At 52.7% G+C, this 13,939-nt stretch overlaps 1 protein-coding gene across 2 annotated transcripts; it reads right to left on the minus strand.

The window, feature by feature from the left end:
* Nucleotides 1-1,261: 1,261 nt before the first annotated feature.
* Nucleotides 1,262-13,262, minus strand: LOC311530807 (uncharacterized protein). 2 transcript variants are annotated; one of them, XM_084647742.1, is made up of 4 exons: nt 9,097-13,262; nt 7,728-7,854; nt 6,990-7,103; nt 1,262-6,696 (listed from the first exon to the last, which is right to left on the minus strand). In XM_084647742.1, the coding sequence occupies exons 2-4, from the start codon at nt 7,852-7,854 to the stop codon at nt 4,589-4,591; spliced, it is 2,349 nt and encodes a 782-aa protein (XP_084503868.1). In that variant the 5' UTR covers nt 9,097-13,262; the 3' UTR covers nt 1,262-4,588. The 2 variants fall into 2 exon arrangements, with proteins under 2 accessions (XP_084503868.1, XP_084503867.1); XM_084647741.1 differs by having other exon boundaries at nt 1,262-6,699.
* Between the last annotated feature and the right edge of the window lie 677 nt (nt 13,263-13,939).

Consider the following 13,939-nt stretch of genomic DNA (forward strand, 5'->3'; position numbering starts at 1 on the left):
TATGTCCGGTGCCGCTTGATCGACAAAGTAAGAGACCATCATCATGCGGCTAACCTCGGCTTCTGGCTCCACCCCTCCCCCATACATTCTAACCTGCTTAAACAAGCGGGCCAAACATGCAGATGGATGCTCGTTTAGGTCTTGCTGGTACTCTCTAATTTTTGACCAATTTGCCGTCTTACTACCCACCCTACGGATGCTCTCCAGGAGCCCTTCCCGGGCAGCTGAGAGGCTGGCCCGGCCATTGAGGTCGTTAGGATCCCAACCTGGATCGGCTTCGGGCCAAGGGGTGCGATTCTCAGCGTCCCCCGCTCAACGCCGATTGGCGTCTAAAATAGAGTACTTCTCGTCAGGGGTAAATAGGGTTTGCAAAATAGCCTGGACGTCTGCCCAGTTAGGGTTAAATGCCGTAAGGACTGAACGGATAGTCTGTAGGACTCTTTCCGGATCGTCACGCAACCTCGGCATCTGTGACTGCCAGGTGACCAGGTCCCCAGGCCCAAAAGGGCGGTGGACCGTGACCATAGTGACACGGTCATTGCTCATCGCAACGGGTTGTTGTATCGGGTGCTTGAAGCGCAACTGGGGGTAGGGTTAGAGACGGGTATAGAGGGGCAACAGGAGGAGGAGTAGCGGGAAGAGACGGAGGAGGGAAAGCAGCATAGGGCGGAGCGGAACCTGCAAGCGGCATGCAAACTTTAGATCTGGTATCAGAGCCCAAAGTTGAGGGGCGCCTCTTATCTCGGGCGTATGCCCAATTATCCCATACATACCAATAATCCATTTCAGCTGGATGCTTGTCCTCCAGCTGTTGTCTAAGGCAGGTTAATTCATCCTGTGCAAAAGTTCCGTCGGGTGGCCATCCAAAGGGCGTCTGAATAGTCAGCGCTGGCCACTAGACTTTATACAAAATTACAGTTCTCCTTTCACCTAACCCATGGGTGCCAGAAATATTTTTCCAATTCCCGAAAATCTCAGCCAAAGGGATTCCCCTGCTCACACTCTGCCCAGAGCCCATTCTAGGGCTACCAAAAAAACGCCGAAGGTGCCAGCCTATCGCCTAAACGACAGCCCACACACCCGTTCCTCCGAGTTCTCGAAGGTGAACTCACCCAGTGCCGGCTGGAGTTATCCGAGGGAAGGAGTGCGGCTTCGCTTATGAGGGCGAGCCTAGAGTCCCAAACTGTTACGAGTTATTCCAGTTAGGACATGTACAGTTCATTTCTAGGCTGAGGCAACCAAATAAAGACAGACTGCAGAGTGTCTTACAGTTTGTAGGTTTATTACGCTCGAGCGTGGTACCATTCTCTTAAGCTGAACGGGACCCCGATTACAGGTTACACAAAGATTCTATACTGTTGGCAAAACATCCTGCCTGTGTGCCTCGGGGCGCATAACCCAACAAACAGGCCTTCTCCTTATCTATCACCAATCCCCTGCAGCCACCTTCCCCCTGCAAAAACGCTGAATTAGCAGCTATTTCAGGCATGTCGGCTGGTTCCTGTCTCCTTTGTTTCCCTTCTCTTGAAACTGTCCAGCTGTCCACCCTGAAGGATCCTTCCTTCCTTCCTTGGTACGTGGTGTGCTCGCTTCTAGTTAATGGCCGAGAGGAAACCCAAAATGGAGTCACATATGCTAACTAGGTTAATTTCCCCTAACAATTATGAACAGGAGGTTGCCAGGCACCTTTCCTACAACTTTCCTGTGACGAGATAACTGATTCTGTGGATGAAGGGAAAGCAGTGGACGTGGTGTTCCTTGGCTGTATTAAAGCTTTTGACACGGTCTCCCACAGTATTCTTGTCAGCAAGTTAAAGAAGTATGGGCTGGACGAATGCACGATAAGGTGGGTAGAAAATTGGCTAGATTGTCGGGCTCAACGGGTAGTGATCAATGGCTCCATGTCTAGTTGGCAGACGGTATCAAGCATAGTGCCCCAAGGGTCGGTCCTGGGGCCGGTTTTCTTTAATATCTTCATTAATGATCTGCAGGATGGTGTGGATTGCACCCTCAGCAAGTTTGCAGACGACACTAAACTGGGAGGAGAGGTAGATATGCTGGAGGGTAGGGACAGGATACAGAGGGACCTAGACAAATTGGAGGATTGGGCCAAAAGAAATCTGATGAGGTTCAACAAGGACAAGTGCAGAGTCTTGCACTTAGGACGGAACAATGCAATGCACTGCTACAGACTAGGGACCGAATGGCTAGGCAACAGTTCTGCAGAAAAGGACCTAGGGGTTACAGTGGACGAGAAGCTGGATATGAGTCAACAGTGTGCCCTTGTAGCCAAGAAGGCCAATGCCATTTTGGGATGAATAAGTAGGGGCACTGCCAGCAGATCGAGGGACGTGATCGTTCCCCTCTATTCGACGTTGGTGAGGCCTCATCTGGAGTACTGTGTCCAGTTTTGGGCCCCACACTACAAGAAGGATGTGGAAATATTGGAGAGTGTCCAGCGGAGGGCAAGAGAAATGATTAGGGGACTGGAACACATGACTTACGAGGAGAGGCTGAGGGAACTGGGATTATTTAGTCTACAGAAGAGAAGAATGAGGGGAGTTTTGAAAGCTGTTTTCAACTCCCTGAAAGGTGGTTCCAAAGAGGATGGATCTAGACTATTCTCAGTGGTAGCGATGACAGGACAAGGAGTAATGGTCTCAAGTTGCAGTGGGGGAGGTTTAGGTTGGATATTAGGAAAAACTTTTTCACTAGAAGGGTGGTGAAACACTGGAATGCGTTACCTAGGGAGGTGGTGGAATCTCCTTCCTAAGAAGTTTTTAATGTCAGGCTTGAGAAAGCCCTGGATGGGACGATTTAATTGGGGATCGGTCCTGCTTTGAGCAGGGGGTTGGACTAGATGACTTCCTGAGGTCCCTTCCAACCCTCATATTCTAGAATTCTAGGATTCTACCACATTCTAAAGGGCACTGTCCTCCGATCCCACTGAGGAGTACCAAAAGAAACTACACCAACTGCTCAAGAAACTCCCTGCTACAGTACGGGAACAAATCTACACAGACCCTCCCCTAGAGCCCCGACCAGGGGTATTCTATCTGCTACCCAAGATCCATAAACCTGGTAATCCTGGACACCCCATCATCTCAGGTATTGGCACTCTTACAGCAGGATTATCTGGCGATGTGGACTCTCTCCTCACACCCTATGCTACCAGCACTCCCAGCTATCTTCGAGACACCACCAACTTCCTGAGGAAACTACAACGTATTGGTGATCTTCCTGAAAACACCATCCTGGCCACCATGGATGTAGAAGCTCTTTACACCAATATTCCACATGAGGATGGGCTACAAGTTGTCAGGAACATTATCCCTGATGAGGCCACGGCACACCTGGTGGCTGAGCTTTCTGACTTTGTCCTCACCCACAACCATTTCAGACCTGGGGACAATTTATACTTTCAAGTCAGCGGGACTGCTAGGGGTACCCGCATGGCCCCACAGCATGCCAACATCTTTACGGCTGACTTAGAACAACGCTTCCTCAGCTCTCGTCCCCTAGCGCCCCCTCCTCTATTTGCACTACATTGATGACATCTTCATCGTATGGACCCATGGGAAGGAGGCCCTTGAAGAATTCCACCTGGATTTCAACAATTTCCACCCCAGCATCGACCTCAGCCTGGAGCAGTCCACACAAGAGATCCTGGACACTATAGTGCAAATAAGTGATGGTCACATAAATATCACCCTATACTGGAAACCTAGTGACCTCTATACTTACCTACATGCCTCCAGCTCCTGAGGAAACAGACTGACAAAGCAAGATAGATACCCAGAAGTCACCTTCTACAGGACAGGCCCAACAAGGGAAATAACAGAACACCACTGGCCATCATGTACAGCCCCCAGCTAAAACCTCTCCAGCACATCATCAACGATCTACAACCTATCCTGGAAAAGGATTCCTCATTCTCACAGACCATGGGAGGCAGGCAGGTCCTTCCTCACAGACAGCTCCCAGTCTGAAGCAAATACTCACCAGCACCACACCACAGAAACACTAACCCAGGAACCAATCCCTGCAATAAATCCCATTGCCAAATCTGTCCCCATATCTACTCTAGCGACACCATCATAGGACCTAACCATATCAGCCATGTCATCAGGGGCACATTCACGTGCACATCGATCAATGTGATCTATGCCATCATGGGCCAGCAATGCCCCTCTGCCACGTACATTGGCCAAACCGGACAGTCTCTATGTAAAAGAATAAATGGACACAAATACGACATCAGGAACGGTAACGTACAAAAGCCAGTAGGAGAACATTTCACTCGCCCTGGACATTCAATAACAGATTTAAAAGTAGCCATCCTTCAACCAAAACACTTCAAACACAGACTTCAGAGAGAAACTCCAGAGCGACAATTCATTTCAAACTTAAAACCAACAATTTGGGCCTGAAGCGGGCTCACTACAAAAGCAATTTTCCCTCTCTTGGTATTGACCCCTCCTCATCAGTCATTGGGAGTGGACCACGTTCATCCTGTGTGGATTCTCCCATTTTTAATGGGGTATGATCTCTGTCTGAAACTTTTCCCACAGTCCAAGCACTTATAGAGTCACTCTCCTGTGTGGATTCTCTGATGTTTAACCAGCGCCGGTCTCCATGTGAAACTTTTCCCACAGTCCAAGCACTTATAGGGTCTCACTCCTGTGTGGATTCTCTGATGTTTAACCAGCGCTGATCTCTGTATGAAACTTTTTCCACAGTCCAAGCACTTGTGGGGTCTCTCTCCTGTGTGGACTGCCTGATGATAAACAAGCTCTGACCTTCGTATGAAACTTTTCCCACAGTCCAAGCACTTGTGGGGTCTCTCTCCTGTGTGGATTACCTGATGTTGAACAAGGTGTGACTTTCTGATGAAACTTTTCCCACAATCCAAGCATTTGTGGGGTCTCTCTCCTGTGTGGAATTCCTGATGTTGAACAAGGTGTGACCTCTGCATGAAACTTTTCCCACAGTCAAAGCACTTGTGGGGTCTCTCTCCTTTGTGGATTGCCTGATGTTTAACAAGGTGTGACCTCTGCATGAAACTTTTCCCAGAGTCAAAGCACTTCTGGGGTCTCTCTTCTGTGTGGACTGCCCGATGTTTTACAAGGTATGACCTCTGCTTGAAACTTTTCCCACAGTCAAAGCACTTGTGGGGTCTCTCTTCTGTGTGGACTGCCCGATGTTTTACAAGGTATGCCCTCTGCTTGAAACTTTTCCCACAGTCCAAGCACTTGTAGGGTCTCTCTTCTGTGTGGACTGCCTGATGTTGAGCAAGGTGTGACTTTCTTATAAAACTTTTCCCACAATCCAAGCACTTGTGGGGTCTCTCTCCTGTGTGGATTGCCTGATGACGAACAAGGCGTGACCTTCGTATGAAACTTTTCCCACAGTCCAAGCACTTGTGGGGTCTCTCTTCTGTGTGGACTGCCCAATGTTTTACAAGGTCTGACCTCTCCTTGAAACTTTTCCCACAGTCAAAGCACTTGTGGGGTCTCTCTCCTGTGTGGATTGCCTGATGACGAATAAGGACTGATTTCCGCTTGAAACTTTTCCCACAGTCAAAGCACTTGTGGGGTCTCTCTCCTGTGTGGATTGCTTGATGATCAGCAAGATCTGACTTGCAAATGAAACTTTCCCCACAGTCCAAGCACTTGTGGGGTCTCTCTCCTGTGTGGACTGCCTGATGCTGAACAAGGCGTGATCTTCGTATGAAACTTTTCCCACAATCCAAGCACTTGTGGGGTCTCTCTCCTGTGTGGATTGCCTGATGTTGAATAAGGCGTGACCTTCGTATGAAACTTTTCCCACAGTCCAAGCACTTGTGGGGTCTCTCTCCTGTGTGGATTGCCTGATGATCAGCAAGATCTGACTTGCATATGAAACTTTTCCCACAGTCCAAGCACTTGTGGGGTCTCTCTCCTGTATGGATTTTCAGATGATAACCAAGGGCTGATCTCCAAGTGAAACTTTTCCCACAGTCCAAGCACTTGTGGGGTCTCTCTCCTGTGTGGATTGCCTGATGTTTAACGAGGGTTGACCGCTGTATGAAGCTTTTCCCACAGTCCAAGCACTTATGGGTTCTCTCTCCTGTGTGGATTGCCTGATGATTAACAAGTGCCGACCTCCATGTGAAACTTTTCCCACAGTCCAAACATTTATGGGGTCTCTCTCCTGTGTGGCTTTTCTCATGTGAATTTAGTGCTGACTTTGAACTGAAACATTTCCCGCATTCAACGCATTGAATGGTCTTGTCTACAGTGTGGCTTCTCCCATGGTTATTAAGATCTGTGCGCTTATTGAAGCTTTCCCCACTGGCCAAGCATTGAAATGGTTTCTCTCCCGTATGGACTGTCTGATGTGTAACAAGTTGTGATCTCACAATGAATCCTTTCCCACACTCAAGGCAGTGCCAGGGTGTCTCTTCCTTGGGATTTGTCTGCTGCTCTCTGGGATTCTCATCTCCTCCCCCACCATTCACAGATTCATCCACTTTCTTCCTGGGTTGGTTTATCAGAAGTCTCTCTGTCCTGTGCCAATTTCCCCAGGCTTCTCCCTGATTCCAGCAATGGGAAAAATTCCCTTCAGCTCTTCCCAAAAAGGTCCCCTGTGGTTCCACTTCCCCAGGAACTGCCTCATGATGATTCCCCTCCTTCTTCTCACTCACTCGCTCAGCACCTGCTGGGAGAGACACAATCCAGAGAGGAGTCATTGTGCTGGGGAGAAAGAGGAATAGCACTGGGCGAAAAGCCAACACAAAGACTGAGCAATTGCATTCTGCCTCCACATCCCACCCTAACATTTACAAGGAAGGAGAGAGGGGAAGGGTGGAATGGCGTGAGCAATATCTGCTGACCAGAGCCCTGCTCTCGGTGAGATGAAGAAGAACTGAGGGCGTTACTCACATCATATTTTGGGATTCTCAACTTTTTCCTTCATTCCCTAGATGGAATTTCTCTGTCAGGCCTCACCTGTGCTGGTGTATCTCCGAAGCCTTCTGTCCTTGAAATCCTGGAGATCGGACACCCACAGCTCTTCCCCTCGTTCCAGCTGGGCGATAAGCTCAGGTTTGGGAATGGGAAATCCTGTGCAGAAGGTGAAATGAGTCCAGATCAGGGTGCATGGAGCATTGGTGGAGGATCTGTCACAAAGGACGTTCCGTGAGTGGAACCTGTCCCTGTGCTCTGCTGGAGGAACGTGGAATCCAAGAGGATGGGAACAGGGTCACTGAGCCCCCTTGCGCAGAGGACGTTGTCTGGGGAGGTGAGTTGAATTATTACTACACCCTCACTAGGCGTTGCCAGGATATGTGCGCTCTGGGGGCCTTGCTGACTCACACACAGGTCTGCACTTAAGCCCCTGCCTCTTTCTAAACCTGCAGAGCCCAGAGCCCTCCTCATGCCTGGAGCTATTCCCAAGGAGGGAGATGAACAGGGATTGTATGGGCAGTCAAGAAACAATACAGACAAGACAATGCGGATTTATGTCCCTTTGAAAGATGGAGAGGTGGGGATGGTTTAGCTTGTCCATTGGGTTTTGACTCCCGTGTCCCAGTGGAGAGGGCATCGAAATGCATGTATTTCTCATATGGCAGCTGTGCATTATGGAACCCATTCGCCTCTGCTCGAACTGACCAGGGAAGAACCTGACCACATTAAGACATGCAGATCCCACAGCTTCTAATAACTGAGAGGACGGGAATCCCTTACCCAGTGAGGTCACGGTCTCGTAGTTCTCCTGCATGACGTCCCTGTAGAGTGCTCTCTGAGCGGGGTCCAGCAGAGCCCCCTGCCCCTGGGTGAAATAAATAGCCACCTCCTCGAAGGTCACCGGCATCTGAAACACCAAGAGTCCCCCACTCAGCACCTGCTGCCCCAGACACAATCCCACTACTCATGGGAAAGGAAAAAAAAATGTGAAGCTCTGGGAGGGCCAGAGTAGCAAAATCCCACCCCTACCCTGCTCAGAGCAGCCAGGAGGCTTCAGGGGGCGGAGAAGGTGAGAGCTCCCTGTCTACCCCATCACACGGAGCACGGCAGGATCTTCTCATTTCCCACACGCCTGCCAGCCACAGACTGGGACAGGAAGCAGAGCTCTGAGCCGGGGACAGGAACAGGAATCCCCACAGGTTCCCTTCGTATTTCACAGCAGCCCCGGGCAAATGGGGTCAGGCTCCAGCACTGGGAGCCTGAAAAATGTTCCCAGCCCTGCCGAGGTGGTTATATCCTGCCTGAGAAATGGGGGAATGTCCCCTTCCCCTTTCCCTGCTACAACGGGCCTACTTAGTAAATCAGTAGGTTTATCAAACCCTGACTCCTCCCTCCCACACCCAGCAGCTCCCTGAAAATCCCCTACCTGAGCTGGCTCCATCACAGCCATTTCCCTTCTCTGTCCCCTGGAAGACTGGCCGATCTTTAGTGAAACGTGGACCTGATTCCTCAGCCTGTCAGGGCGAGAGGGAGGTTACAGAAGGGGCTTCTATCCTGTCACACTCTGATTCCCCCGGCAGCCCCCAGGGACAGGCAGGAAGAGGTTGATCCCATTGATCCATCCGTGCACCCCCCTGCCTGAGCCAGCAGTGACTCCGGTCTGACTCTGGTGTAGCTGAGATCTGAACCCTACAGGGAAATCAGACCAGGGCCCTGGGCAGCCCCCAACACTCAAGGGCACACAGACCCCACCACCACAGGGGTGTCTGACAATAACACACTCAGAGCCGTGTGGGGGGGGGGGCTGGGTTTTTTTCCGTGTAGCTTCTGCACCCTGAGGGGTTAGTCCCCTGATCGCTCCCAAAGCTGAGAAGAGCTTCTCTCCGCCCGCCTGCCCACATCCCCCCTTTCCCTCGCTGTGCCCCCCACTCACATCCTCCCCCATTCCCGACCTCGCTCCCCTCAGCCCCACAGTCCCCGATCCTCCTCCATTGCCCCATCTTCCCTTCCGTGCAACCCTGCCCCCATCCCAGCCTGCCCCCGGCATCCCCTGCACCCGCCTCCGGCCCCTCTTTATCCTCCTCCCCCTGCAGCCCAGATGTGACGGGGCGGGGCCGCTGCAAGGGGGGGATGGGAGGGTCTCTCTTACCTTCTCCGCGAGCGGGGCCCCCCGGGGCAGGGGCCGGGCCGGGAAGGGGCCCTGGCCGGGCTGGGGGCTCTGCCCTGGGAGAGGCTCCCGGGGAGCAGCGGGCAGGGCCCGGCTGGAGGTTCCCCTCTCCCGGCTGCAGCCCGGGCTCCGGGCTCCCAGCACCAGCCGCCGGGGCTCGGGGATCTCGCCGGGAGCCAGAGTCCCCGCAGCGGCTGCGAGTCACTTCCTGGGCCGGGCCTGAGCCCCGCGATCGCTCCCCCCAGAGCCGCCCCCCAGCCGCTCCTGGGTCCTAGCGATCAACCCACGACACTGCAGCATCCCTGTGCCCGGCTCCTGTTACACTCACAGGCTCCAAGGTCACAAGGGACCATCATGAGCATCTTGCCCAGGGGTTCTCACCACCAAATTTGGTGGCCTCAGAGGGTGGCCAGCAACTCTCGCTGGTGCCCGCTCTCACACTTGCCCCTATAATCCCAATTAACTTTACTAGAAACCAATCAATATGCAGAGAGGTAAAAGGAGGGAACACTCCTCCTAGTGTGGGGAACTTTTCTGGCTTCTACCAAGCCCCAGAGGAACTGGCAAGCAAAAGGATCTGAGTCCTTTACCTAGAGGCCTGCATGACATCGAGGACCCCTCCCTGCCCGCTTCCACTCGGACCCCCCTAACCCCAAGGCTGGGCCCAGGGCTCCTGAGGTGCTCGACCCCAAATCTTGTGATCACTCAGGACAGCTGTCCCCACTGTGGGGTGTTCTGTCCTCTCTGGATGCTTCCTTCATCATTGCACAGAGTTAAGAACAAATACAATTTATTAAACAGCAAGTAATACAAAAATAAGGAGAAAAGTGGGAAAGATGAAAGGAAAACATGTCACCCCGCTCTGTGGGGGGGAACCCCAAACAACCCTCTCTGGAATGCCAGGGCCCTTCACAGTCTGTCCCTCCCACATCCCAGGCCTCCTGCCCAGACCCTGACTGTGCTGCAGGTATGCCCAGGGTTGGACACTAACTCTGGTGTTGGCCTCCAGGTAGTAGGACCCTTCTTCCTAGCGTCAGCTGCTTCCTGTCAGGGTTATGATCCCCCACCCAGTCTGGCCTGCAAGGCCTCTTGGCTGAGGGCCTCTCCTTGCCCTGGGCCCTTTGCCCAGGGTCCCCTTCGCTCACTGCTCCCTGCTGCTCCAGTTTCCCTCTGCCTCAAGCACAGCCCAGCCCTCCTCTCTCCTTAGCCCCCCCTGCTCTGCTCTGGCCCAGCCAGCTCCAGCTGACGCAAAGGAGAGGACCCCGGCTGCTGACTCCCTCATTGGCCTGCCTGCCCTGTCAATCAGGCAGACCCACAGCATTGCCCCCCACACCCCTTGTCAGTCTTAGGATCTTCATTTCTCATTGGCCCTTTGTTAGCCGATGGCCAAGGATGTTTGGTGAGGTGCCAGCTATGCCCGTTTTATACCATCCATGACTTTAACTGCTAGTACGCACTGTCCCTTCGCGGCGGGCAGCCCGGACTAGGCTGACGGATGCCCCAAGGACCTAAACACCCGTGACTTTAACTGCTAGAGCTCAGAGCTCGCAGTGGGCAGTCAGGATTGACTGACAGGCGCCCCAAGAGTTTGCCCCGTGGAGGCGGCACAACTCAACACTAGGCTCTTAGTACTCTTACCTAATGGCCAGGCTTTATAGCCAAAACGGCTGAGGTTCTTTAATTGTGTTGGCTGCTTTACAGTAAACCAGAGAAACAAGTCAGGCTTATGCACAAATGGTTACCAACATTTATTAAACTAGATTCTAATCATGTGCTTAAAAAATGTGGGTGCTTCTTACCCTCCTCGCATCTCTCGATTCCAGCGGTGCCAAGCTATTTCTATGTTTGCTAAAAATTTTCACAACCTCTCAGCTAGCGACTCGGGTTGCCAATTTGGGAATATTTTAAAAATGGACACTCAAGTCGGAGTGCTGCAACCTCCCCTGCCCTGCCTCTTCCCCCCAAGGTCCCATCTCTGCCCCACCTCTTCCCTCCAAGGCCCTGCTCTGACTCCATCTCTTCCTCCAAGGGTCTACCCGCCCTACACTTCTCTTTCCCCCTTCCCTGCCTAGGTCAGGAAGGGCTTGTCTGTGGAGCTGGGGGTGGGAGCTGCAGCTGCCCAGTGCAGGTAGGAGGCAGCCCCGGCTGAGTCGGCTCTGATGGGAGTGATGACCCAGTGCCTCCCCACCCACAGTAACTCGACTTTGGCTGTCCGGTCAGTAGATGTGATCGGACACTGTCAGGTCCCCTTTTCCACCGGACTTAATGGTTGAAAACCGGGCACGTGGCCACCCTAACAGCACCCACTGTGCCAGAAGTGCTGGGAACGCGTCAGGGACAAGTTCTGCTTTCCGATGGAGGAGGAAGGAACCAGAGGGCAGGTGGGTTAGACTCAGTTCTGACCAGCAGGGAAGAATTCATTGGTCGAGATGAAATTACTGTAAAGTGGGTGCAGAACTGCACTCAGAGTAGTTATTTATGGTCTGGTCCCAAACTGGGAGGGGAATGGTGCCGGGGGGGCGGAGGAGGGAGAAGCTCCAGCTGGCCTCCCTCGCTCTTTATGGGGAAGAGGGAGTGGGGGGGGGGTAGCCCAGCAGGGAACGGGACCTAGATGGGGAGCAATTCACACAGAGCTTGTACGGCAGCCACGTTCCTGGGAGAGAGATGCTGCTGGAGTTGGCAGAGCGGGCTCTCAGTTCCCCACATTGCCCCTCCTAGGTCGGTGGAAGTGCTCCTGGTGAGGACACACCCCACCGACCCAAGGAGGATAGTGGGGACATCATCTACCGCAATCATTACTGGAGTGGTTATAAGTCAATCTAATACAGGTCAACTTAAGTTTGCAGTGTTGACGTACCCTTACAAACAAAAGGATTTCTCTAACCCAAAAGCTTTCAGCAGTCCATGCTCTTTGGAAAGCCTTCCAGCTCGGACCACTCCCCCAGCTCAATGATGCTCCTGTTGTCTTTCAAGAGATCCTGCTGCCCTGAGTAGAGATGGGGCCAGAACCCCTTTCCCCACTTCTTGTACTCGGATCCTATATACTTGAAAAGTCTTTGCTGGGTCATGGGGTCAGGGCACTCCGTGGCATAAGTGAGCTACACACTGAGCTACAGATGAATTGTAAGTATCTTTGTTTACCCCTTTCCTCCTGTTGGTGGAAATCTCAGAGAATCCTTTAAGACTCAAAATCCGGGGAAGAAATTTACCCATTTTCTTCTCCAGTGGCAAAACTGCCTTCACTTCTCGCCTCATTATTCGGCTGTATTAGTAACAAAAGTTTTAGCATCATCATAAAAGAAAGAGAACGAAAGAGAAAACAACCTTCCCATCTACAAATGATCTGGACCAAACCTAGAAAAAGCCGGGAAGCAATTTTACCAATAGATGGAAACGGGGCTCTAAGATCTGAAGGTCCAACTGTGCTTTGAAGTTCATTGAGATTTCCCTGCCAATTCCAGGTCTGTGACACTTCCTTCTCCAGCCCTCCGAAGTCTGACTAAGATCATAGACATCAAAGCTGTGACTCCTAAGCATGGAGAGCCAGGGACAGGGTGGTACGTGACACCGTGGGAGATGGAGGGATAGAACGGAGGCAGGTTAAACTTTCCATGGCTGGGACAGAGGCTGCTGTGTGGAGAGAGGAGCGTGACAGTGAGAGGGGAAGGAGGGACAGTGAGAGGGGAAGGAGGGAATCTCTTGTACTTGCCCCATTGCCCTGAAATAGCACAAAAGAGAAAACACCACATTTTACTGTCCCTTCTCCCACCTTTTTAGCATCTAGTTAATTCTGGCCCATAAGGGATAAAATGTACAAACACTAAATGCTTTTCAGCACGGCCTGGAGCAATGCGAGACTATTTGGGAATGAGACAACCTGGCCCCGAAGGGGGAACTCAGGGACTAGCAATCACTCTGCTAACAGGAGGTCGGGGGTCAGAAACTGTGTTCCTGGCAGGCTACGCAGCTGAACTGCAGCCTATGGAGGGCAGTGGAGGCAGGCAGGGAGAGGAGCCCCTCCCCAGGTTTGGCCCAGGTCCACTGGAGCTGCTGGGGAGTGGAACCCCTCCCTCAGCCCGGCCCAGGACCACAGGAGCCGCCCTGGCTGGGGAGAGCTGCCTCTGACCTGGCCCCAAACTCCTGTGGTGAGAGAGGGCTGGGGGAGTCCTCTCTCCACTGCAGTCTGAACCCCAAACCCCTCATCCCCAGTCCCAACCCCCACATGTCTAGCCAGAGCACTCACCCCTCCGCACCCTATCCCTCTGTCCCAGCCCTGAACCCCCTCTCACACGTCAACCTCCACATCCCCAGCCCCACCCCAGAGCCCGCACCTGAATCCAGAGCCCTCACCCCCTGCACCTCATCCCTGTCCCAGTCCTGAGCCAGTTCCCACACTCCAAATCCCTCGGCCCCACCCCCACCCCATTAATTTTGTTCTGTGCACCAATATGGAGATGATGTGTCACATACTGGTGCGTAGAACCAAATTCATTCCGCACTTGGACGTAAAAACTGAGGGAACACTGTTCAGAACGCATCAGATGCTGAGCGGGGTCCAGCAGAGCCCCCTGCCCCTGGGTGAAACACACAGCCACCTCCTCCAAGGTCACCGGCATCTGAAACAAGAGTCCCCCACTCAGCACCTGCTGCCCCTGCCACAGTCCCACTAATCATGGCAAAGAAAGAAAAGAGTGAAGGCCAGAGTAGCAGAATCCCACAGGCACCTGCTCAGAGCGGCCAGGAGGCTCCAGGGGCTGGGAGACGGTGAGAGCTCCTTGTCCCCCCAGCACTCGAAGAATGGGAGGGTCTTCTGATTTCCCACACG

This window comes from Lepidochelys olivacea, assembly GCF_965140295.1.
Source record: "Lepidochelys olivacea isolate rLepOli2 genome assembly, chromosome: 14".
NCBI lineage: Eukaryota > Metazoa > Chordata > Testudines > Cheloniidae > Lepidochelys > Lepidochelys olivacea.

Excerpts from the sequence above, each read along its gene's own strand:
- LOC311530807 (XM_084647741.1), bottom strand. The coding sequence starts at position 7,854 with ATGCCGGTGACCTTCGAGGAGGTGGCTATTTATTTCACCCAGGGGCAG. Across the intron at positions 7,104-7,727 it reads CGAGACCGTGACCTCACTGG|GATTTCCCATTCCCAAACCT; the intron begins GTAAGGGATTCC and ends CCTTCTGCACAG. Across the intron at positions 6,700-6,989 it reads TCGGAGATACACCAGCACAG|CAGGTGCTGAGCGAGTGAGT; the intron begins GTGAGGCCTGAC and ends TGTCTCTCCCAG.